Raw genomic sequence first — 25702 nt, 5'->3', positions numbered from 1 at the left:
GCCCCTTGTTCCTGTTTGCTCAGCCGCTGCTGGTGCCTGCGAATGCTCAAGGGATCCCTCTCCATGCCAAGGTGGGTGGCGGGTTCTGGGCGCAGCTCATGCAGGCAGCTCATTAGCTGTGAGCGGCTCTCCTTTGGCCACCAGTTATATGCCAGCTCGCTCTTCCCCCGTCCAGGGTGCCAGGAGATGAGAGATGGAGGTTCCTCATTAACTGGCTTTCCTCTGGCAGAGAAGGCTGCGCCCTCCTTGCTGCCTCTTTCCTTTGCAAAGAGTTGCCTGGACCTCTCAGAGAAGGAATCGCAGCAGGCTCTCTCCGCGGCACTTCGGTAATAGGGACCCCACCAGGCTGCGGAATTTGTGCAAAGCGGCCTTTCAAAATGCCAACAGGAGGGAGAGGCAGCATCCTGCTTCACGGGGGCCTTTTGGTCCCCCCCCCCCCCAAGAGCCAGTATGGTGTAGTGGTTAAGAGCGGTAGTCATGTAATCTGGGGAACCGGGTTCGCGTCTCCGCTCCTCCACAAGCAGCTGCTGGGTGACCTTGGGCCAGTCACAGTCTCTCAGCCCCACTCACCTCACAGAGTGTTTGTTGTGGGGGAGGAAGGGAAAGGAGAATGTTAGCCGCTTTGAGACTCCTTAAAGGGAGTGAAAGGCGGGATAGCAAATCCAAACTCTTCTTCTTCTTCTTCTCCCCCCCCCCCCCCAGTGCCTAAAAGGATTGGAAACAGGCACTGAACGCAGGACCAGTTCCAGCTCCCCAAAAGGGAACCTGGTGGTTTTTTAGATTTGTAAGGGACGCGGGTGGTACTGTGGGTTAAACCACAGAGCCTAGGACTTGCCGATCAGAAGGTCGATGGTTCGAATCCCCGCAATGACGGGGTGAGCTCCCGTTGCTCGGTCCCTGCTCCTGCCCACCTAGCGGTTTGAAAGCACATCAAAGTGCACGTAGATAAATAGGTACCGCTCCGGCGGGAAGGTAAATGCCGTTTCCGTGCGCTCCTCTGGTTCGCCAGAAGCGGCTTAGTCACTGCAGAGAAGGCCCTGTTCTGGTATTGCAACCCTCCGGACCTCTCATGGAAGAGGCACACAAAGACGGGCCTCAGAGGATGCTCTCAGGGTCTGCGTTGGTTCAGGTGAGGAGAGGTGGTCCAGATGGAGCACAGCTGGGCCATCTGATGAAGCTGATGGAGGGCATCCCACACCACCAGTCAAAGGCAGCGATACTTTCAAATACCAGTTGCTGAAAATCACAGGTGGGAAGAGTTGGGATCTGCTTAGTTTCCCATAATGGGCAACTGTTCAGCCACTGTGAGAACAAGATGCCGGACTAGAGGGCCCTTGACCTGTCCCAGCAAGCTCTCCTTAGGTTCTTCCATGTTCATTCCCACTGCTGTGATTTCAGCTCCACTCCATCCTGCTCCCCGCAAGCCCAGTTCAGCGGCTGATGCAATGCCTGTCACGGCTGCGATTTTACCTACTAGGCTCTGGTGACATTTTTAGCGATGATTTCACAAGAAAGAAGCGCGGCCGATCAAGTCCAAAGCGGTTTGTGTTTCAAGGACCAGCGGATGAATAATGGATGGGCTGAAAGTCGGTCAGAGTTTATCAGAGCAATTCTGCATATTAAATGGAAATTAGCGGGTGGTGCTTGAGCACCCGAGATCCATCCTTCTTCAGGGCTCTCGTCTGCCCCAGAAACAGGGAGCCCCAAAGCCTCTGATCTCTGCTGTGATTTCCAGCATATCCTCATACGGCTGCCTTTCTGCTCAGCACAAGGCCCATAATTCTGCCTTAAATACCATGAAAAGGGAGCATTTGCCAGAATCCCTCTTGCCATCTACCTCTCAGATTAACAGGGACATCAGAGAGAGAGAAAGAGAGTCAGGCAGGTAGGTAGACAGGTAAGTACCATTTTTTGATGTAGCAGCAAAAATAAAAATAAAATAAAATACCTAATGCAATTCTCAGCTGCCTCACAGAAGTCCAGTATCCATGTCAAGGGAAGTCATAGTCCCACTCTCTTCTGCCTTGGTCAGACCACACCTGGAATACCATGTCCAGTTCTGGGTGTCACAGTTTAAGAAGGGGTGTTGACCAGCTGGAAGGGGTGCAGGATATGGTGACCAAGATGATGAAGGCTCTGGAAACCAAGTCTGATGAGGAACGCTTGAAGGAGTTGGGGGTTTTCAGCCTGGAAAAGAGAGAAGACTGATGGGTGACATGATGCTCATCTTCAAATATCTACAGGGCTGCCACATGGGATATGGAGCCAGCTTCCTTTTTTCGCTGCTGCTCCAGATTTTATAAACTTCCATCATGACGCTAAACTTGCCCCTCCGCAGTTGCCCAGCGGTGGCGATGACGGGGCCTGGGTGGTTTGGAAGAGAAGCCTTTGCCCCTCCCAGGGTGGTCTGCAGCCTTGTTACACCCCCCCTCACTCCTCAAACTTAATGGGAGGTGCCTTTGTCCAGAGAGCCCTCCGGCCACCTCTGGGTGCTGGGTCCCTGCTCCTGAGACTCTAAAAAGACTTTGCTGTGTTTGACTAAGAAATTGTGTGTGTGTGTGTGTGTGTGTGTGTGTAACAACCACACAACACCCGCCTTTTCCTTCCTGAATGAGAAAACTCTGCCCTCATTTGTAATAGGCTTTTTAAAAAAACCAACAGCAAGCCGCGATAACGCACAGCGCTCTCCATCTTCAAAGTGTTTCGCAAGCGTGAACAAATTAGTTCTTCTAACACCCCTCTGAGGAAGAAAATGTCACTCATTTCTTCTTCTCTGTCTCCTTTCCTTGCAGATGGAGAAACGGAAGAAGGCGGATGTTGTCCTTTATCCTGCACCTCCGGAGAGAGGAGGCACTACTATTTTCCCCATCTGTTTGTTTATTTATTTATTTTATATCTTGCCTTTTCTGCGATGAGGATGGCCTTCCGGAGTGGCTATGCTCTGCCCTTGCGGCTGGAGGCTGTAAATGCTCCTGAAATCTCAGCTCTGGAGACCACAGGAGGCTAGAGGGCTGTTCTTGGGCTTGGGCCCTGCTTGTGGGTTCCCCCACATGCCCGCCGGATCCCAGACCTGAGTGTTTCTGGCACAGCTGGGTTCTCATTGCTGCAAATCCCTCCGAGGCAGGTAGGCGAAAGCAGCGGTGCTGCTCCACCTCTCGCTCCCTGTAAAGAGCTTATGCAGCCAGAGATACGATAACAGGGAACAAATTGGCCGGTGTAAGTAAACTGCCTGCGCTTTGTTGCCGAGGCCTTTGAGAGCGAGCGAGACAACAAAGGGCTGCCGGAGATAAGCATTAATCTGTCCTCCGTGCATGCCAAGTGTGTGTGTGCATGTGTGGATGTTCCTTAACCCACATCGGAGACCTTGGCCGCTGCCTCCAGGCTCAGCTGAAGTAACCGATTCAACATCCAGGTTCATCCGGGTGGGAGGAGACCTTACTCACCTGCGGAAGGACCTGGGTCCAGGCAGGAACGGGTGGAGAACTCTGGCACATCTGTGTTTGGGTTCATGTACTGTTTCAGGAAGTTGGATTCATGATAACATTTCTCTCCCGTCCTTCTGTCAGGGATGTTTAGTCAAGATTCCTGCAGGGAGTGAACTAGATGACTCTCGGGGTTCCTTCTAACTCCACAAGTCTATGATTCTATGGTTCTGGAAGCGACTAGGCCCCAGTGGGACACAAGGTTTAGGTTCTTCACCCGCTTAGGAAAATGAATGAGCCTTCCTTGTTGTTGTTTAGTCGTGTCCGACTCTTGGTGACCCCATGGACCAGAGCACCAAGAATACTGTCCCACCATCTCGTCCTCTGTCATCCTCTTCTCCTTGTGCCCTCCATCTTTCCCAACATCAGGGTCTTTTCCAGGGGGTCTTCTCTTCTCATGAGGTGGCCAAAGTCTTGGAGCCTCAGCTTCAGGATCTGTCCTTCCAGTGAGCACTCAGGGCTGATTTCCTGCTTTGCCATGGCGAAGGGGCTTGAATAAATCAGAGAAGCTATGAGCTATGCCGTGCAGGGCCACCCAAGACGGACAGGTCATCGTGGAGAGTTTTGACCAAACGTGATCCACCTGGAGCAGGAACCGGCAAGCCACTCCAGTATCCCTGCCAAGAAAACTCCATGGACAAAGACAACAGAGCCTTCCTTAGATGGCCCAGATTTGGGAAAGTGCTGTAAGGATGGTGGAGGAGAATTGCAAAAGAGTCTGAGCTAAGGTGAGTTGGGGAGGAATCATAGAATCATAGAATCATAGAATCATAGAGTTGGAAGAGACCACAAGGGTCATCGAGTCCAACCCCCTGCCAAGCAGGAAACACCAGCAGAGCACTCCTGACATATGGTTGTCAAGCCTCTGCTTAAAGACCTCCAAAGAAGGAGACTCCACCACACTCCTTGGCAGCAAATTCCACTGTCGAACAGCTCTTACTGTCAGGAAGTTCTTCCTAATGTTTAGGTGGAATCTTCTTTCTTGTAGTTTGGATCCATTGCTCCGTGTCCGCTTCTCTGGAGCAGCAGAAAACAACGTAGGAGAACGTAGAAGAGGAGGCATGAAGGACTTGTGGTTGATGGAGGCAGGGAGAGGGTGCCGATTCCAATGACGCGAGAGGCAGATTGTGAGGGTAGGAAGACTTGGGGGTGGTGGGGTGGGAGAGGGGCAAAGGCTGACAAGGGCTTCTGGGATGCAGAAGGTCCCAAGTTTGGCTCTCAGCTAAGAACGACTGACTTGAGGGGGTCAGCTCCTGCCTTCAAAGGCAAGCATGAGCGACTTCCGGATAGCACAGTTGTAAAACTCCTATCCCATGGAATTTGGCCTGCCTAGGTTCCACATTTAGTAATAATAATAATAATAATAATAATAATAATAATAATAATAATAATTTATTATTTGTACCCTGCCCATCTGGCTGGGTTTCCCCAGCCACTCTGGGCGGCTTCCAACAAAGATTAAAAATACATCAAAATGTCACACATTAAAAACTTCCCTGAACAGGGCTGCCTTCAGATGTTTTCTAAATGTCAGGTAGTTATTTTTCTCTTTGACATCTGGTGGGAGGGCGTTCCACAGGGAGGGCGCCACTACCAAGAAGGCCCTCTGCCTGGTTCCCTGTAACTTGGCTTCTCGCAGTGAGGGAACCGCCAGAAGGCCCTCGGCGCTGGACCTCAGTGTCCGGGCAGAACGATGGGGGTGGAGACACTTCTCCAGGTATACTGGACCGAGTCCGTTTAGGGTTTTAAAGGTCAGCACCAACACTCTGAATTGTGCTCAGAAATGTACTGAGAGCCAATAATGGTCTTTCAAGATCGGTGTTATCTGGTCCCAGCAGCCGCCCCCAGTCACCAGTCTAGCTGCCGCATTCTGGATTAGTTGTAGTTTCCGGGTCACCTTCAAAGGTAGCCCCACGTAGTGCGCACTGCAGTAGTCCAAGCGGGAGAGAACTGGAGCATGCACCACTCTGGCGAGACAGTCCGTGGGCAGGGAGGGTTTACCGAACTGGCTTCCCAAAGCAGGTCTGAATCCCCTTTGGATCCTGAAGTGCAGGCAAGGAACTTGCAGTGCAAGCCCAGAGCTCGTGCTGCTCCCAGAAATATCTCCCTCTGCTGCAGACAGAAAGAGGAATGACCTCCTTTTTTAGAACAGAGGCGAAACCTCAGCCAGACAGAACCTTCTTCTCTCTCTGTCTCTCTCCCTGATCTCCCTCCCTCCTTCTGTTGACAGAGAAAGAAGGGCATCCCCAGCCCAGCTGGGACTTGAATAGCATGTCAACACTAGGAAGGAGGGCATGCAGACCTGCCCCCCCCTTCAGGGGCATGAGAAGAGCCTTCTGGACCAGGCCACTTGCCCATCGAGTCCAGCATCCTGTTGTCCCAGTGGCCAACCAGAGGCCCCAGTGGGAAACCCACGGGCAGGAGCTGAGCCCCAGAGCAGTTCTCCTCTCCTGTGGGTTTCTGCTAACGCCAAGCACCGCTGCCTCCAACCACAGAGCACAGCCACCAGCTGCCGCCTCTTCTGTGCAAAGAAAGTGTTCTCAGCCACGCACTCACTCTGCGCCCTCCCCCCTGCATTGCTTTGCTGGCTGCCTTAATGCAGGTCCAGGGCAAGGAGGGTCTGATCTGCTGCAACGGTTTGAATTCCCAGCTGCGTTTGCCCGCAGAGCTTTGCTGCCACCTGCCGGGGAGAGGCCAGGATGCCAAGCCAGCCGCTGGGGCCAGAGGGAGATCTGTGGAAGGAGATTCCTCCTCCATCACCCGTGCGTCTCCCTTGGCCTCCTTCTCCCCATCTTGAACCCACATCCTTGCAGGACTTCACAGGGAGGCTGAGAATGAGGGTTTGAGTTGCACTGAGTGATCCCAGCTCAGGAACTGGGGAGCTCCCACTTTCGTTTGCCCTGCCGCCTCCCCCTAGGAAAGCCAGAGAGAGCCAGTGGGAGGCAGGTCCCTCCAGGTATCAACTCCACAGGGCTGTCAGGTTTGGGAGAGGGCCATGGGGGGCTCAAAGCCAGGGGGGCCTGTCAGGTGTGCGTGCAGGAGCCAGGCCCTGTGACCAGTAGGGCTTCGCAGGACTGGGGCCTTCCTAAGTTTGTTCTGGAGAGGCAAGGCATGGCCGCACAGTTGAGGCTGCTTGGTAACTCACAGCACCTGGTGGCAAGAGCTGGGAAGGGATATAAGGTCAGCATTTCCCTTCGGCTCTTTGGCACAGCAACACGTTCCCTGCCTTGGGCTTTTTGCTTCTTGATCCTCGGACCCCTGACTTCGTGACTCCCTGCTTCTTGATCCTCGGACCCCTGACTTCGTGACTCCCTGCTTCTTGATCCTCGGACCCCTGACTCCTTGACTCTTTGATTTCTTGATCCTCAAACCCCTGACTCCTTGACTCCTTGCTTCTTGATCCTTGAACCTCGACTTCTTGACTCCCGGCTCTCTGACCCTCGGACTCTTGGCTTCCTGGCTTCTGGACCCCTGTTCCTGCTCCCACCCCGCCATCTTGCCCCCGGTCCTGACGTCCCCTGCCAGGACTTCGATCGCCCGTGAACCGGACCGTGACAGGGCCCTGGTCTGCCTCCATGGTCAGAGGTAGCCATGCTTCTGAACACCAGAAGCTTTCCTATTAGGCATAACAGGAATGGATATACCAGGACCACAAAAGGACGTAGTATTTAAGTACGCAACTACAGCCGCCCGAATATTGCTAGCACAACATTGGAAAGAAGGAGGTGTCCCAGCTAAAGAAGTTTGGCAAGTTAAATTAATGGAATATGCTGAAATGGCAAAATTGACATTGAAACTAAGAGGACAACAATGAATTTAAAGAAGATTGGAAGGACTTTATTGCATATATACAGAGGCGATGTATACATTGGCAGGATGGTAGAAATACTTGTAATGATATTATGAATGGACAATAAGTAATTTCAATGATTTTTTAAAATTTAAAATGGACATGCGGTATGATGATAAACAATGGCACCAGGGAAGGGACTAGGGGGAAGTCAATTGTTTTCTGTTTTCTTTATGCTATGTACTATTGTTGTTTTTTATTTTTGTCATTTTTGGAAAATTAATAAAATATTATATATAAAATAGAAGAGGTAGCAATGCTTCTGAACACCAGTTGCTGGGAGCCGCAGAATTGGAGAGGGCTCTTAGGCTCGGATCCTGCTTGTGGGTTCCCCACGGAAGCATCTGGTCAAGTACTGACAGAACAGGATGCTTGAATCCTGCATTGCTACCTGCCTGGCAGCTCCAGAGTGGATGCCAGGAACCAAAGCAGCCCCAACCATCCACAGCCAGCCACTTAGCCACAGTGCCCCTAATAATAATTTAAAAACTTCCCTAAACAGGGCTGCCTTCAGATGTCTTCTAAAAGTCAGATTGTTTTATTTCCTTGACATCTGATGGGAGGGCGTTCCACAGGGTGGGTGCCACCACCAAGAAGGCCCTCTGCCAGGCCCATCTCTCTCCTTCCCCAGTAGTCTGGCTTGACCTGGTTTGGGAAGGCAGGCAGGGTCAAGACTGCCAGCTGGTCCTCTCAGCCCCTCTCCAGGAATATTAGGCACAGAGCAAGTGGCAAGTGAAGCCCCTGATCTTGCCTTGACAGCAGCAGCAGCAGAAACTTTTTAAGAAACAAAAATCCATCACGAATTCTATAGGCTTCAGCACCCTGCTGCCACATTGCTGCCTTCAGAACCTCGGAAAACAGTGTGACGACAATCTAGTGCAAATATAGTATATAATATAGAGAAATCTGGTTTTGTTTCTTGCCCAAAGGAGGCCCTTTAGAGTAGAAATACACATCAAGATGGTAAAGGACTGAACAACAACAACAAAAAAGAATCTTATGTTAAGTAATCTGGGTTTATACTTGCTTTCCCTTTTTTATAGTGACTCATCAAAAACCCTTACAATGAAATTTGGCCTTTGAAGCATCTCTTAACATATTATAATTTATATTTACTAGTTGTCCTACAAAATAATTTGTCTAGGTTATGCACGTCATTTATCATTTGCAACAAAGGGTTATATGAATGATAAATGACGTACGTAACCTAGCCAAATTATTTTATGGGACAGCAAATGAATGTAAATAGTAATATTATAGATACACTAAATATGGGCCTTTGAAGTGTATCTATAATATTATTATGATAGTTTTGTATGTTTCCAATCATTGCTTGCAATTGTCCCTGCTGCTCATTATGGAACACAGCGTGAGAAAAATCCCTGAGGCGTGTTTGAAAATGCCCCTCTCCACAGGGACCCGGTGGGGCTGAGACGCTCCTTTGAGTCCATCGCTGCCCATCCCAGCATCAACTGGTCCACCCAGGAGGCCACATTAAGCACATTAAGAGATGGAGAGGAAGAGCCACGCTGTGGCAGAGCAGCTCCTTTGCAGGCAGGCAGGACCAGGCTCATTCTCTGGAAGATCTCCCAGCAGGGCTGGAAGAGACCTGTCTGGTCTGAAATCCCTCTACCAGTAAGCGTGGACCAGCGGGCCCCCCTGCACCCCCACCTACGGCTCACTTGGTGGACTGATGTAGATAGATATGGGGTGGTTTTTTATTGTATTTTTAGACACACCGCAGACCACCTGTATGTATAGGTGCTAGACTGGTCTAAGGGCTCATCCCCTGAGAAAACCCACACTTCACTGCAAACTGGAGCAAAAGTGCATTTGTTTTTCTGCGTGTTGATGTTTGCTCCAATTCAGTGCTAAACAGGTCTTCCTGGGGAACGTAGTGCTGCAGATGGAAAAGCGCTCTCCACGTGGGCCAGAGCTTTCCAAACTGTGCGTCACAACATGTTCGTGCTTTGGCGTCTAGGTGTGTCGTGTGAACGCTCCCCAAGCTTCTCCCAGGGCTGGACAAGGGTAGTTTAACCTCTGGTTTTCTAGTAAAACTGAATGGCTGTGTCACGAAATGATGCATGTCTAAAAAGTGTGTTGCCAACATGGAAAGTTTGTAAAGCTTCGATGTGGGCTATGCACTGCGTTCTGTTGAGGCAGCCATGCTTCCGAATGCCAGTTGCTGGAAACCACAGGAGGGAAAAGGACTCTTGAGCCCAGATCTTGTTTGCTGGATTCCTGGCACCTGGGTTGGCCACTGTGATAACAGGATACTGGACTAGATGGATCATAGGCCTGATCCAGAAGGCTCCCAAATATGCTAGACAAATTCATGGAGAAGGGAGGTCAGTCAGTGGCTACTAGATAAAGGGACCCCTGACAGTTAAGTCCAGTCGCAAACGACTTTGGGGTTGCAGCGCTCATCTCCCTTTACAGGTTGAGGGAGCTGGTGTTTGTCCGCTCCAATTTTTCCAGGTCATGTGGCCAGCATGACTAAGCCGCTTCTGGCGAAACCAGAGCAGCGCACAGAAACGCCGTTTACCTTCCCACTGGAGTGGTACCTACTTATCTACTTGCACTTTGACGTGCTTTCGAACTGCTAGGTTGGCAGGAGCAGGGACCGAGCAATGGGAGCTCACCCTCTCATGGGGATTCGAACCGCTGACCTTCTGATCGGCAAATCCTAGGCTCAGTGGTTTAACCCACAGCGCCACCCGCGTCCCTAGTGGCTACGAGTCACAACTAAATAGAACCTCCATTATCAGGAGCAGCATATCTGGTTGATGCCGGGGACTGAGACATGTTCTGCATGCAGAAGGGGCCCAGGCTCAGCCCTTGATCTCCATAGGCCAGGACCCCCGATGAGGCAGCCTCCTGACATTTTAAGACTACAACTCCCAGCAGCCTCAGCATCACGTGGGTGTGCAATGCAGGGAGGGGGTAGCAGCATGGCTCAGAGCTGTCCTCCAAAGCACCTGAAGGGCACTAAGTCTGGGGAGGTAAGGCTGGAGTAGACGATTGTGGCCTCATCTGTATAAAGGCAGAGTCATGAATCCATTGTTTAGGTTCAGCTGGCTACAGCTATGGGTGCTGTCTGTTCTTCTGAGGGGGCAGCCTTCCTCTCTGCGGCAGCAAGGGGCTGTGGAAGGACTGGTTGCTATTTGTTTTTAGGACGACCTTGATTATATTCCCTTTGATGTGTATTTCGAGCCTCCCTTCGGACCAGCTCAGCATCACAGGGCCACTCGGATTGTTTGCTCCAGCGGAAAAGCATCTCCTCCCCTCGCGCTGCAGAGACGCAATAGGAACAAGATGTGGCAGCACAGCTGCCGGACATTTATCTGAATGCCAGGCCCCAGAGAAGCCGGCGCTTGGGGGGCTCCTTTTATAGCTCAAGTGAAAACGCTCCACTCGCGTGTGCGTGGGCTTCCGTTTAAAAATGGGGCAGGGCAGATTCAACGGCAAAACGAGAGGCAGTATTTTAATCTGGGCCCTTAAAGCATGTCTCTGCTAATGCTGGTACTCACATTTATTCAACTCGTCCAGCTATTTTACTCTTTTTACACACACTGCTAGCAAGAAGACAAATGAGTTTGGGAAATCAGAGGGGTGCACGGGGTTGGACTAGATGACCCTTAGGATCCCTTCCAACTCTACAATTCTATGATAAAAGGCGTGAGCTCCAGAATGTTGGGGGATGAACATCATCCAGGAAGTTCCCTAACTTTTCAAGGATTTAAGTCACTTGTGTCATTCATTTAGAGAGGTGTGCAAAAAAAGGGTAACAGACCCCTGGATTGTTAAATTCAGTCTAATTCAACTATGGGGTGCAGCCCTCAACTTGCCTTTCGGGCTGAGGGAGCCGGTGTTTGTCCATAGGCAGCTTTTCCGGGTCATGTCGCCAGCAGGACTAAACCGCTTCTGCAGCAATGGGACACCGTGACGAATGACAGAGTGCACGGAAATGCTGATTAATTTCCTGCCGCAGTGGTACCTATTTATCTAGTCACACTGGTGGGCTTTTGAACTGCTAGGTTGGCAGAAGCTGGGACAGAGCAACGGGAGCTCACCCTGTCATGCGGATTCAAACCGCTGACTCTCCTATCAGCAAGCCCATGAGGCTCAGTGGTTTAGAGCACAGCGCCACCCGTTCCCTCTGCTGTGCAAAAACAAACACATGCATGCAAAACTGAGTGGTGCAGCAGTTAAGAGAGTGTCAGACTAAGACCTGATAGAGACCAGGGTTCCCCACTTGGACATGAAGCTCACTCAGTGACCTTCGGCCAGCCACTGCGTCTCTCAGCCTAGCCTAACTCCCAGGATTGCTGTGGGAATAAAATGGGGAGTATCACGTATGCCACCTTGAGCACCTTGAAGGAAAAGTATAAACGCCATATGTCTACTGTTAATTATTAGGTTTTGGGGCAGGGGGAGATACACCATTTTCGAGCTGCTCCAGTTCATTTGAGACGCCTCGGAGGGAGACTCTGGCAGCCACCCCCAAAGACCACAAGGTACAGTTACAAGTTTCCTACATGTCTGTTATTTTATTACTTGGAAACGACTTCCCAGGTAGGACCGAGGCATCTAGTCAACTGCAAAGACAACATTCACTCAACAACTGAGAACAGCAAACATGCTTCAGTTACTGCGCCTTGGGTCATGAACTAGTCTTTCGTGTCCAAAGTCACTTCTGCAGTAACTCAGACCTAAACCTAGTTTCTGCAAGCTGCCTTTCGGAGTGCTGCCTGGTCGCGTCAGGAAAGGCCCCCTCGTTCTTCAGAGCTGGAATGCATTCAGGTCAGCTGCCTTGGCCACGACTGCGCCAGGGGGAAAAGGAGGCGGGTGCAACTGTCCCCCCCAAGGAGCGCTGTTTGTTTAAGTCAGAAACCAGGAATGTCCTTCCTCAAGCCAATGGCAGGCTGCAAATGGAATGACCTCCTTCTTTGCACTTTCCCTCTCGGGGGCAATGTGCCAACAGTTTAAAATATATATTTTTTAAAAAAATCTCCCACACCAACTAGGGCTTCAAAAGTTGTGGTTCAGGCAGAGAAATGTTATGGGATGCAACTGAGACGTCTTCTGTGGCAAAGGAGAAGCAAGCAGGCGCCCACACCTGCCGATGCCTCCATCTGCCCTCCCCAACTGCCCACCTGGGGCCCACCTCAGTGTTTTGGACTCTTATCATCCCCTGCCATCAAAGCAGTGCTGGCGGGGGATGATGGGAGTTCAAAACACCCGGAAGGCCCCAGGTGGGCCAAGGCTGGATACCTCTGGGGATACAGGAGTGGGGAAGAGGGTTGCTTACTGACCAGGAACTGACTCTGAAAACCTTATCTCCCCCCCCCCCAAAGCCTGCCATATTTTTAATGCATGAAAACACAACGCAAAAGGAAAACAACAACAGCAACAACGGGGCAGAGGGCTTCTTGAACACGGCATGAAGCCGGAGATCCAAGGCAGACAACTAGGAACTGGGGCAGTCCAAGGCCCACTGAAAGTGGAACTTACTGAAAGCTTTAAAAGGTTTAAAAACAGCATTACTCTAAAGAACCAGCCTTGGCTGACCTGGGAACGAGCACCTTCAGCCGAAACACACATTTGGAAACCCAAGCTCTCAATCGTTTCACCATATATTTGAATGGTACTGAGGTTGCAGCCCACCTTATATCAGGCCATGACCAAGTGCCGGGTTCAAGGCTCTAAAGGGAGTTGGAGGCAATGGCAAGCCACTTTCAGAGACAGGCAGGACCTGGCTAAACAGAGCGGCTGTAAGCCGGTCTCAATGTTTCCCAAATGCATCGTTGGTCCTTTACAAGCACCATGCACCCTAAGATTTGGGAGAGATGCCTCAGGTTTTTTAGAAGCCGACTAGAGCCGAGCACAGAGCTTTCATGTGTTCATCTAGATAAAACGAAACACCTATAAGGAAAAACTGCCTGGGATGGCTAAAAGCCGCCTAATCTTGAGCATGAAATGCCTTTAGTCTGCTCTGTGAGAAAACAATGAGGAAGTAAATACACTCAGGCTGTACTTAAAAGGGCAGAAAGCAAGCTGCTGGCCCCAAGGTGGAAAGCCTTCAAGAGGAGAATGGTGTGCGCTGTAGAAAAAGAGCAAGTGGCCGAAGAGGAAGAGAGAGACATAGAAATGCTAACTGCATTCACAGTGTCACTGGCCTTTGTGGTCTGCCACAGGAAGCTGCTCAAAGAGTCAAAGCCTCTTCTAGAATACTGTGAGGAGTAATAAACTTTCAGTTGAGGATAGAGATAGAAAAAAGGCACCGGGGCAGAGAAATCAAGGACTGAGCAAAGCCCTCAGAAAAACCTGCTAGAGTTCCCATCCTTAATTTTGCAATCTACTTACAAGTATTAGTTTGCAAGAACAAGTTAGAAGGTGACCAAACAGCTGACTTCACAACCTGCCTTTCCCCCTTGCATACGATTCGCATCCTTTAGCCTCAAAGTCAACAAAGTTTGGGACACGGCATCTCCCAACTCCTTCATGGGTTATAAAAGCAGGAGGAACAAGGGGGTGGGGGGACGGTCACATAAAACACCCAGAGGCCAAGCAGAGGGCCAAAACTAACAAGCCAAGACAACCAATGTTACGTTAGGCTGGGGGACAAAGGACTGTTTTTGGGGTGCCCAGAGGGTTTGGGGCTCCTTCCCGGTTGGAGAGCAGACCCCACCCAGGTCATCAATAAACGGCTTTGGCAGCACCCCTCGGTGGTTGTGCTGGGGGCAGCTGGCCAAGAGACGCCGGCCCAAAGAGGAGGCCCCTTCCTGAGCATGCGAAATTAGCTACATCCTTCGAATCTCCCTGCTTATTTCAGAGGCCTGTTTCAGACACAGCTGCAGATTCCTTTTTTGCATTCTGAAGAGCGGAGCTACTTTGAGAGGACTACCCTCTTGTTAGCACTGGAGGAGGAGAGCAGACGGCACGTCTGAAGACTCCTCTTCCCGGACTGCCTCTGCATGACGAGGAAGGAATGCGTACACAGAGAAGCCTCATCGGGGACAGTTCAGGGAAACTTCCTCCAGCACTGCAGGCTGGCCATCAGAAACAACTCATGTGGATACCAACAGAAAGCCGTGTGTGTAACTTGCCCTTCTGCACTGCCCGGCCCAGCCCAAGGCTGCCACCTCCATTGCTTCACATATCAAACTTTATCAAAGACTGGCTAAATCAAAATGTGGTTGCACATTCCCCCTTCCCGCACTTCAAACTGCTCCATGTCTGTTCTCTTGAAGGAGAGGAAAAGGAGGACTCCCTCTCCCTCCGCTTTGAATGTCAAGTAGTAACTCAGGAAATCCAGAAAGGGAGCCAGCTGGAATTAGTAGCTACGACTGCTCTGCTCCAGCGCGGGCAACGGGGTTTGCAGTACGCTGCCTCAGTGCATTCGGTGGTTCTCTGGGCTCCACCTCGGCATCGGAAAGATCACCTTCCTCCAGTCCTTCACCCGCTTTTTGCAAGAGCTGAGTAGCCTCCGGTGGCTTTTCTGAAAAGAAAATATACTTTTACCTCTGGGCAAAGATGACCTGCTCAGGCCTACAGGGGATCCAAGCTTGGAGCTTTGCCCAAGTACTGGGACTTCCATTTTTCAAAACCACAAAGAAACACCAGGAATTTCTGTTTCATTAATGGACCTGTCTTTTTACCAGCAACCTTAAGCAAAATGCACTAAAATTAATCACAGACATAAAAAGAAGCATTGAGGTCGCTTTCTTTTTGTTTTTGGAGCACTTTAAAAGCTTTGAAACCATTCTACAAGCCTTGGCAGAGTGAAACTAGTGTCCCAGACAAATGAATGCCTAGACACGTCCATGGAAGGACAGCCCACCAGCTCCTGAGGCTGTCTCTGATCTTCCATTGTTTGTCCCACAGCTCTAAACTATGAGGCAGTTTCTCCAAACAGCTCAGCCAAAATCTGCTTGCCTCAAATGTCCACCTACTGATTCCAGCCCTGGCCATTGGCACAGGGCAACTAAGGAACCAAGCCATTATCCAGCAGCAATTATTACATCCATTTTGTAACTATGATTCTCATGCTGTGTATTTGGATCATGGGGTGTGTTTGAGTAAGGCCACTATCAAGAAAAGGGTTCTTTCGCTTAGACCTCTGAAATGTTCTTTCTCGGTAACTGGGATGAGCTCATCAGTCGGGAGCACCTTTGTCAACTTGCGCTACTGTGCTCCAAGACGGGAGACTGGGCCTGCCAAATGAGAATTGGCTTCAGCTCTGAGAATGTGAGTAAGCCTGAGTCCAGAAGCTTCTGGCTTCTCTAAGCCTTCTGATGGGCTCAGGGGGGCGCCCCCTAGTTGCTTCTTCTACCTGTTTCTACCTGGGATACAGTATTTCCTGTGCTATGGAGCATCAGCTTTTGGGTCCTTGCTCTCTGCTGCTGTTCTTCAGATCCCCGGATGTTCTGGGACTACAACTTGCATCATCCTTAGTCAGGGATGACAGGAGTTGCCGTCCAACCTCAGTTTGCAACTCAAGACACGCAATAGGGCTTACTTTGATAATGGTGCTGCAGCGGTCTGTGCTTTTTGGAAGGGCAAATACAGTCTGCCAGAAATACCATTATCTGGAAAAGAAAAATTCTTTGTTTTAACACTGTATTATTGCTTCGTGTGTGAAGTGAGATGTGACTGTCAAAGTTTCCAAGACATACGAAAACATCTACTTACAAGCCCCAAAAGGAGTCCCGAAAACAACGTTGCAAATGCAAAAATGGCATAGGATCCCCAGGCTGGGATGCCAAGGTTTTCCGTGAAATAGTTGTGGCAGTTCTACAAGAGAAGGAAGCTGGTTAGGGCAGAGGGTCACCAAACCTTTGGTGTGTATGAATTTTTGAGCTCATGCCACCCCCTCTGATCACATATCCCCCTCCCACCCACAAAAACCCCAGAAAGATAGAAATTGCACACCTTTCCAAGGGACCTGGGTATAAGACAGACCCAGCAGAACTACTCTTGAGCACAGAGAGGTGAATGAGGAAGTGGAAAGAGTGTGTCTCTTCCAACTTCCTCCTTCAGGTCTATGCACTTTTCTAGGAAAGAAAGGATAACCTCCCTCACCGGTTCATAAGCAAGGGGCCAGTAAAAGGGGAGGAGGGCCCAGAGACTTGATGGGCAGCAGGGGAAGACCTCCTCAAGGTGGCAGTTGTGCTCACAGGAGCTATACTGGCAACCCCTGGGTCACCAAGGTAGACACTCAAGTGTCTTTGGCTCAAAGGGAGATTTGAAACACACACCTACCCTGATCCACATAGATAGCTGGAACAAGGCAGACATGCTGCTCATCCTGCCAAAAAACAAAAAGCAGAAGAGATAAAACGAAGGCCTTTTCTGCAATCAAAGAAGGCAACAAAACTCCAAGTGTTGTTCACTCCCGTTGGGGCACTAATGAAACCTTTGTTCGGAATGCCTGATGTTTTCTCTGCCATACTTGGGATTCTGATGCTGGATGTTTGCTAGAGAAAGTGTGCGTGTGGCACAACTGCAGCATCCTTCTCGTCTCAAAATTCACTTTTTAACATTCTGTAACCTCCTCTGGACATGGTTTCCTTGGCTCCACCATCAATCTTTCTTCTCCTCACACAAAGGAGGCTTTTGACCAAGACCAGATTGATTAAATAGGCTGTAAAAAAGGCCCTAGTCTAGAGCACATGATTTTCATAATATGGTTATGGAGAAGGGTAATTTTTGCTGGGAAAGTTAGCAGCTTAAAGAAGCCTCTTTAAGCAGCCTGGCCTAGGCTGACCTGCAATTTCCACAAGGTGATACTGGTTTGACCACACTATCAATGCTGAAATAAGTAAGTTTATTAAGTAGTCTACCAAGACCCTCCAGCAATTTTCAAGGTGACTGAATATTTAAAAGAAATGATCTTAAGAGAAAATTCAGTCATTTGCATTTATTTATTGATTTTTGCAGAAGCCTATTAGGGAGGAGAAAGAGACTTTAATTGTCACTTACAGGAAGGAAGATGGACCAAACCATGAAGAAATGGGCTCAGTGGACTTCCACTCCTGGTCGCTGATGAAATTGATGAAATCCGTTTTAGTCCGTGGGCCTTGGTATCGTCTGAATTCACCATCTTTACAGCTGATCAAAGGAAGAGTCCTGTCAGTATCTCAAAAATTCCACATATGTGAAACTATGGAGAAGACTGCTGGACTCATATGCTAAGGCTGAGCGTTGGTACAAAGACAAGAACTCATTGTCAGCTTTATTCCCCAATGATTCTGGCAGTCTCTCCCCCCCCCCCGCCCCCGCCCAAAGAAGACAGAGAGAGCTGAAGTCCAGTATTATTGTTCCAATTAGAACTGGGGGTGAGGAATGAAGAACTAAGGACTCCCACCACCCCCAATAAAAAAACCTGTCACATTTCATTAGAGTACTTACTGGTAGATGGTGGGGAGCGCTGTTATGATAAACCGTCCACTCAGTCCTGCAGAAAGATCCAGAAGGAAAATCAGAGCTAAACGTTTGTTAGAAGTAAGGGTTTTTTCTATGCTGTCAATATGCGTGGCTGCTAAAGGCTTGTTAAGTCTTATTTCCCCAAATTGCACATATTTTGTGTAACCCTTGGACTGTGTACTCTTAAGCCTTCTACAACTCGCATAAGATACTCATGTAGCAATCAACTCTCCAACCCCACGTAACATATGACCAATACTCGGACCCCAAATTGACAGGCCTTGCTCTACAAAAGCTATTCATCTTGAATAGTGACTGGAATATTTTTGCAGCAGCAACACACACACACGCACGTATGCATGCTAGCAGGACATAATTAAGGTGGTGTACTGTTAGTTAATACAGTAGCAGGTTTTTAAAAAACACTTGTAATATTAAAGAGAATGTTTAAATTCAGAAACAATTAAAGTTAAGGAAATCATTGACATGTATAAATTAAGACAACACAAAAGAACCAAGGGAGGGAGTGGGGGGAAGTCGAGGGATCTAAGTAATCCCAAAATATGAATTCATTATGGTGTGAAAATGTTTTATTTTCTATTTTGTGTGGTTTTTTCTTTTATGATGATGTGATGATAATGTTTAATTGTGAAAATTAATTTTAAAAATATTTTTAAAAGGTGGTGTACACTGTTATCCATGTTAATATATATGGAGCATGCCATTTGACTATAATTACTTCAGTTTTACGCATGCTCTCCTTTGCAAATGTCTTGCTACCTATAGAACTTGTATACCTTGGAGAGGACTTCAGGGAGTGGACAGCCTGTACTGAGTGATGGACAAACCTCTTGACTCAAACCAAGAGCATATCCCTCCTTCAAAGTGAAGCACTGCTATTTCTCATATTCTCATGGCAGACTCCCCTAAACCTCCTAAAGCAGCACAGGCTTCCCAGGACACACCTCAGAGCTACTGCTTTGCATCATTAATAGTGTTCAAAGTAAAATTTAGCCCGGGCATAGGCAAATTCCGGCCCTCCAGGTGTTTGGGACTACAATTCCCATCATCCCTGACCACTGATCCTGTTAGCTAGGGATGATGGGAATTGTAGTCCCAAACATCTGGAGGGCCAGAGTTTGCCTATGCCTGGTTTAGTCTAATCAACACAGGTGTGTGGTACATGCATCTACTCAAATGCAACCTACTGTATCTGAACAAGTTAGAACATCCTTGTAAAACGAACTCTCAGAAGTTACTAACTAGCCTGTCATGGACTGGGGGCCTTGAAGTCCTGTGTAACGTGCTGGGGTCTCCCTTCAGATGTCAAGGAGATAAAGAACTACGGAACTTGTAGAAGACATCTAAAGGCAGCCCTGTTTCGGGAAGTTTTTAATGCCTGATGTTTTACTATGCTTTATATATCCTGTAAGCCCAGAGTGGCTGGGGAAACACAGCCAGATGGGCAGGGTATAAATAATAAAAAAATTATTACTATTATCCAGAAGTCCATTGTATTACTGTGGTGGCACAGAGGATGGATTTGGTTTCTGTGTTGAGACAGAGGAGGTCAGAGCACCTCACTCACCTGTGTGCAATTCCTTTTGACCTACAAGGTGAATGCTTTAATAAGAGAATGAATTACAAACATATACGGTAAACTATTTCCCCTATGACAGAAGTAAACCTTACCTGGCTGCTCTGTCACATCCACTTTTGCAATGTTAATTTCGAGATCCTCCCCCCATTCAGCAAAGCTCTCCCATTCTGGCTGTAAGTTCTGACAGGCAGGGCACCACGGAGCATAACTAGAAAAGAAAACTTACGTAAGCAACTACTGCGTGAGAAAACACAAATCCTCCTTTTGCCCTGCTGCTAACGATTATGCAGCTTTACACCACTTTTCTGGAACGTTTCCTTTCCACAAAACCATCGCCTTTTATAATATATTTTTAAGATCCAGTTCCCTGAAACACATTCACCATCCATGCCATGTCTATAGAGTACTAAAAGCACAATTTAAGAGAAAACTACTTACAAAAAAATGTATTGCAGCCGCTCACAACGCAAGATATGCTCTTTTGTTCAATACTGTTTTATGAGTTCATGGTTAAGAAAGGATTTGGAGTCAGCCTCCTACATGGTCCACTGCCAGTGACATGATCCAGCGGCTCTCCTTTGGGAGGCAAATGCTTCCCTCTCTGCACTCTCCCAATAAGGGTTCACAGGAAAGAACCGGGAGCAGGGTGGGGGGCTTGCAAGGCCTCAGAACCTATCCTTAGACGATGAGATGAGTTCATAGCTAGGTGGGAGAGGAGAGAGCAGTGCCAACATTCCCTGACTCAGCTAAAAGGACGTCAGGCTGCAAAAGACCTTGTCCTGCCTACGATCCTGCAAGAGCTACTTGCTCTCCAGAGCTGACACCAGATTCTCCTCTTAGCAATGTAATGCAGCTGCATATGCTCATTATTCTAGATTCAGGTAGGTATCCATGTTGGTCTTGAAGCAGTCCAAATAAATACAAAAATTAAAAAATTGTCCAGTAGCACCTTGTTCTTTAGTCGTTTAGTTGTGTCCGACTCTTTGTGACCCCCTGGACCAGAGCACGCCAGGACCTCCTGTCTTCCACTGCCTCCCACAGTTTGGTCAAACTCATGCTGGTAGCTTCGAGAACACTGTCCCACCATCTCGTCCTCTGTCGTCCCCTTCTCCTTGTGCCCTCCATCTTTCCCAACATCAGGGTCTTTTCCAGGGAGTCTTCTCTTCTCATGAGGTGGCCAAAGTCTTGGAGCCTCAGCTTCAGGATCTGTCCTTCCAGTGAGCACCCAGGGCTGATTTCCTTCAGAATGGAGAGGTTGGATCTTCTTACAGTCCATGGGACCCTCCAGAGTCTCCTCCAGCACCATCATTCAAAAGCATCAATTCTTTGGCGATCAGCCTTCTTTAAGGTTCAGCTCTCACTTTCATACATCACTACTGGGAAAACCATAGCTTAAACTATACAGACCTTTGTTGGCAAGATGCTGTCTAGGTTTGTCATCACTTTTTAGAACAAACTTAGTTGGTGTCTAAGGTGCTACTGGACAATTTTTTAATATGCTCATTATGTCACTGAAGCCTGGCTTTATGATTAAGGATAATGAACGGTGAAAGTGTGTATATAACGAAGTAAGGGGGGAGGGGGAGTTTCCTTGGTTCACATCCGGCTCTAGCAGCAAGAATGAAGTTGTTCAAAATGCTCTAAGTTGGGCAACAGCAGACTATCAGTTCCCCCTCCTATATCACTATGTTCGTGTATGTATTTTTCTTTAATGTAAGTCACCTGATGACCTTCGGGTGACAAGGCAAAAACATTCCTCTTCTCCCCAGTCTTCGGCTACTTAAACAATTTGTGGCATTTTAAACCCTGGAGAGGGGGGTATTGCTCTGTTTGTTAACATGTTACGTATTTTTGTGCTTTCATACTGCAAACCACCCTGTGCTCCTTAGATGAAGGGAGATATAGAAATCAAGTAGATATATAAATAAATAAAAACATCATAAAATCAACCAAAGTAGCTGCTGGGCAACTGCAGATTTTAAAAAGGGCAAAGCTGTTTCAGTAACTCACTGAAAACTCTTTGCAACTTTTGCAATCTTTGTGCATTTGAGGAAGTGGCTCGTGTGCTTGTTGCGTGTCAGCTACCATATTAAGAGTTTTGCCCTGTTGCAGGGGTTTTTTTCTGCCTGCTCATGGTGCAGCTGTGCCTCAGAAAGAGAAGTGAAGGTGCTTCCAAGGAGCCCCTAAGAGGGACGCGCCATCTAGTCACAGACAAGCTCCTCTCTCTCCTTTGGGGATTAGTGTTTCCTGCTAGTATCCCTTCCTGTGTTTCCATGCTGCAAAACGCCCCGTGATCCTTGGATGAAGAGCCGTGGGGGAACTTTATAAATAGGACAGAAGGAGCACAACATGACTGTGGAGAGCGGGAAGGGAGTCAACTTAACAGGGAGAAATTGTATCCAATCTGTTGTAATTTGGCTTGTTAAAAATTCGGAAAACTATCGTTAGTAGGATTGGAATAACACTTGGGGTTTAATGCTGAATTTTGGACGCAATGGAGGGAAAAAAAGATATGGATTATCGTAAAAGATACAAGGGGAAATGATTAACAAAGGACCCACAGAGGGGAGGGGGAGGAGGAGGGAAGTCCAGGAGATTCTTTGGAATCTTGTTTCTATATTGGATATGTGACAATTTTAATCTGAAAAGCCAAATAAATAAATTTGCAAATAAATATAGAAAGGTAGAAAATTTCTCATTACAAGTCTTCAGACAACCCTTCTAGGGATGTCAATTGCTTGCAATAATCTTTCAAGTACCTTTCTGTATTTATTTAAATTTTGAGTAACTTTGTAATGAGTGCAATTAGAATTGGAAAACGTGCAAAATGCTGTGATATAAAGGTGAATTTTGATAGCCATGAGGCGGGAGGGAAGGAAGGAAGTCAATAGGTTCTAAAGAGCCAGGGCGGCAAAGTGGATCATGATGATGTGAATGTATATAAATGGAAAATAAATAAAAATTATATATATATATATGGCACACGGGTGGCGCTGTGGGTAAAGCCTCAGCGCCTAGGGCTTGCTGATCGAAAGGTCGGCGGTTCGAATCCCCGCGGCGGGGTGAGCTCCCGTCTTTCGGTCCCAGCTCCTGCCCACCTACCAGTTTGAAAGCACCCCTAAGTGCAAGTAGATAAATAGGTACCGCTTTATAGTGGGAAGGTAAACGCCGTTTCCGTGTGCTGCGCTGGTGCTGGCTTGCCAGAGCAGCTTAGTCACGCTGGCCCCGTGACCCGGAAGTGTCTCCGGACAGCGCTGGCTCCGGGCCTCTTAAGTGAGATGGGCGCACAACCCTAGAGTCTGACAAGACTGGCCAGAACGGGTAGGGGTACCTTTACCTTTATATATATATATATATATAGTGAAAATCTACGAAAGCAAATATATATATATATATATATAGTGTGTGTGTGTGTATATATATATATACACACACACACACACACACACACACACACACACACAGTGGTACCTCGGGTTAAGTACTTAATTCGTTCTGGAGGTCCGTTGTTAACCTGAAACTGTTCTTAACCTGAAGCACCACTTTAGCTAATGGGGCCTCCGGCTGCTGCTGCGCCGCCAGAGCACGATTTCTGTTCTCATCCTGAAGCAAAGTTCTTAACCTGAAGCGTAGGTAACCTGAGGTACCACTGTATGTGTGTGTGTGTGTGTATATTTTTCCCAAAAATTGTGTAAATTATTATTATTAATATATATATATATATATTATAATAATAATAATTTACACAATTTTTGGGGAAAATTGAGAGTGTGTGTGTATGCATGTGTATATATTTTTTGAAAACTAATGAAAATAATTTGGCAAGGAAGATTTATTTAACCAAATAATCACAATAACAACAGGGATATGAGAAGGGCGTCCCTCTTTCCCCTCGGGGAGGGGCCCCCTGAGCATGCACAGAGCGCCCCTTCCCTCCCCTCGGACTCACAACTCGACCATCCACTCTCCCTGCAGGAGGTCCCTCCACGACCCGTCGCTCAGCGCCCTCACGCGGCTCCTTCCCGCCCGCGCGGGCCCCGCCGCCAGGAAGAGGAGCAGCAGGAGGAAGAGGAGGAGGAGGCGGCGAGGCGGCGGCGCTGAGGAGAACGGGAAGCCGCCGGGAGCCGCCATCTTGGCCCTCTCCACCGCGCATGTCACAAGGGAAGGCGGCCCCGCGGCATGCCGGGAAAAACGGGCGGCGTCAAGGGGCGCGGGAGGGAGCTGGCCTGCGCATGCGCTGCGTTTCTCCCCTGCGGGCGGGAGGAGGTGGGTCGGACGTGGCTCCGCCCAGGCCCCGAAGGGGGACGGCGATTGGGCGACTGCGCCTCCGCGGCGAGCCAATGGCTGGCTGGGACAGAGGCCTGCCCCGCCCCTCCTGGCTGGGCAGAAGAAGCCTCGGTCCCGTTAGGATGACTCAGCGATTCTTATCGCGTGACGTTGCATTTTATGTAAGCGGCGATTCGCTTTGGGTCGCCTTAGGCGAGGGGAAAGAGACCGGGAATGGAACCGAGAGATCAGTGATGATGATGATGATGATAATAATAATAATAAAATAATTTATTGTTTATAGCCCGCCCATCTGGCTGGACACAGAATTAACCTGCGCCTCCATGGACAGCTGTGAGTCCGAAATGACTCCCAAAATGTTTCTCAACCTTGGGTCCTGAGATGTTGTTGGACTACAACTCCCATCATCCCTGAGCTCTGGCCTTGCTAGCTAGGGATGATGGGAGTTGTAGTTCAACAACAGTTGGGAACCCAAAGTTGAGAAAGACTGCGACAGATGATAACATTACATGATGTATTCCGGGGTGTCATGTTGCAGACCCCCCTGTGATATTGGGAGGAAGGGCGGTATAGAAATTTAATAAAAAATAATACAGTACCTTGGTTCTCAAACTTAATCAGTTCCGGAAGTCTGCTCCAAAACCAAAGTGTTCCAAAACCAAGGCGCGGTTTCCCATAGAAAGGAATGCAAAATGGATTAATCCGTTCCAGACTTAAAAAAAAAACCCCTAAAAAAGCAATTTAACATGACTTTTACTATCTAACGAGACCATTGATTCATAAAATGAAAACAATAAACAATGTACTGCAGCCACACAATCAATCAATCAATCAATCAGTAGCTTATCTGGGTTCCACACAGTCACAAAAAAGGCACAAAAACGCAAAATAGCTAGCAAAAACAGACAGACCTCAGTGTAACACTCAAATTGGAAGCGTAACACTCAAAACGGAGCATGTTCAGCTTCCGAAAAAAGTTCGCAAACCAGAACACTTACTTCCGGGTTTGCAGTGTTTGGGTTCCAAGTTGTTTGAGAACCAAGTTGTTTGAGAACCATGGTACCAGTGTGTGTGTATATATATATATATATGTATACGCGCGCGCGCGCACACACACACACACATTATATATACAATGCAATAATTACATTCATTCGTATTTTGGGGCCACCAGGAACTCAAAATCTTAACACGCCCCCCCCCCAGCACATACATACATTAAAACTAGCATTTCAAAAAGCTGTAAGATCTTTCTTTTTCAAAAAGTGTTTCCAGCCGTGTGGGTGGGCAAGAGAGGGAGGCACCAAAGGAAGAAGGGGGTTAAATGCACCCCACCAATGCACCCATTTACTTTTATCAACCAAACTGCTACTTTCTTCAAATTGTTCGAAAAGAAAGCGTGGGGTGGGGTTAATAGCCACAAAGAACGAGGCTCTCTGGTGGGGCATCTTGGGAGGTCCCAGTGGTGGGGGCCGCATGAAGTGAGGTCTGGGGCCAGAGGCTGCCCCTTTATGTGTCACTCAAACTTGACACTGAAACACAGTTGGATTGCAGTCAAAAACAACTTGCTTCTTTGTCTGTCCGACTATCAGAGTAGCTAACACCACTTTCGGCAGCTCATTAACCTCGGGCAGACCTACTGAGGACCCTGAGATCCTGGAAGGAGGTTCACTCGTGTTTATTTTGCATTAATTTCAAAATTCCTACATCATCGCAAGATTCATAAAAGATTGTCAATCTCTGTTAACTGCTGTCCTGATGCTTGTTTAAGTCTTAATGGTCATTAATATTTCATTTTTTTAATTCCCTGAATGGGAATTTGAATCTCTTTTTGAAAGTGAATACTTACCACTACTACCTGTTCTTTTCAACCCTGGGGCTGCAGATTTTTTTCCAACTGAATCTATTTTTCTCAAGAAGACTGGAGGAAAGAATGAATGTGAATCCAGGACACAATGGCTGCTGTATGAGCCTGGGAACCGGAGACCTGGCTCCCAGCAACCTGCCAATTCTCTTGAACCAAAGGAAATATATTAGAAATGCATTTATTATCAG

The 25702-nt window shown here is 48.2% G+C and overlaps 1 protein-coding gene across 2 annotated transcripts; it reads right to left on the bottom strand.

The window, feature by feature from the left end:
• Positions 1-11862: 11862 nt before the first annotated feature.
• On the bottom strand, positions 11863-23558 carry TMX1 (thioredoxin related transmembrane protein 1). 2 transcript variants are annotated; one of them, XR_014510965.1, is made up of 9 exons: positions 23310-23550; positions 19453-19568; positions 17746-17791; positions 17317-17445; positions 16597-16642; positions 16027-16128; positions 15854-15923; positions 12607-14833; positions 11863-12488 (listed from the first exon to the last, which is right to left on the bottom strand). XR_014510965.1 is itself a non-coding variant. In XM_083439705.1 (8 exons), exons 1-8 carry the CDS (start codon positions 23489-23491, stop codon positions 14676-14678), a joined length of 849 nt encoding a protein of 282 aa, XP_083295831.1. In that variant the 5' UTR covers positions 23492-23558; the 3' UTR covers positions 11863-14675. The 2 variants fall into 2 exon arrangements, 1 of the variants encoding a protein (XP_083295831.1); XM_083439705.1 differs by having other exon boundaries at positions 11863-14833; positions 23310-23558.
• Between the last annotated feature and the right edge of the window lie 2144 nt (positions 23559-25702).

This window comes from Podarcis tiliguerta (assembly GCF_965153285.1).
Source record: "Podarcis tiliguerta genome assembly, chromosome: 1".
Taxonomy (NCBI): domain Eukaryota; kingdom Metazoa; phylum Chordata; class Lepidosauria; order Squamata; family Lacertidae; genus Podarcis; species Podarcis tiliguerta.
The sequence above is the reverse complement of the archived record's forward strand: the minus strand, read 5'-3'. Positions and strand labels throughout refer to the sequence as shown.

What these genes read in the sequence shown, in the direction of transcription:
- TMX1 (XM_083439705.1), bottom strand. Translation starts at nt 23,491, where the DNA reads ATGGCGGCTCCCGGCGGCTTCCCGTTCTCCTCAGCGCCGCCGCCTCGC. An exon ending in GGAGAGTGGATGGTCGAGTT is followed by an intron (nt 19,569 to 23,309) that starts GTGAGTCCGAGG and finishes TTTCTTTTCTAG; the next exon opens with TTATGCTCCGTGGTGCCCTG. An exon ending in AGCTATCTATGTGGATCAGG is followed by an intron (nt 16,129 to 16,596) that starts GTAGGTGTGTGT and finishes CTTCTCTTGTAG; the next exon opens with AACTGCCACAACTATTTCAC.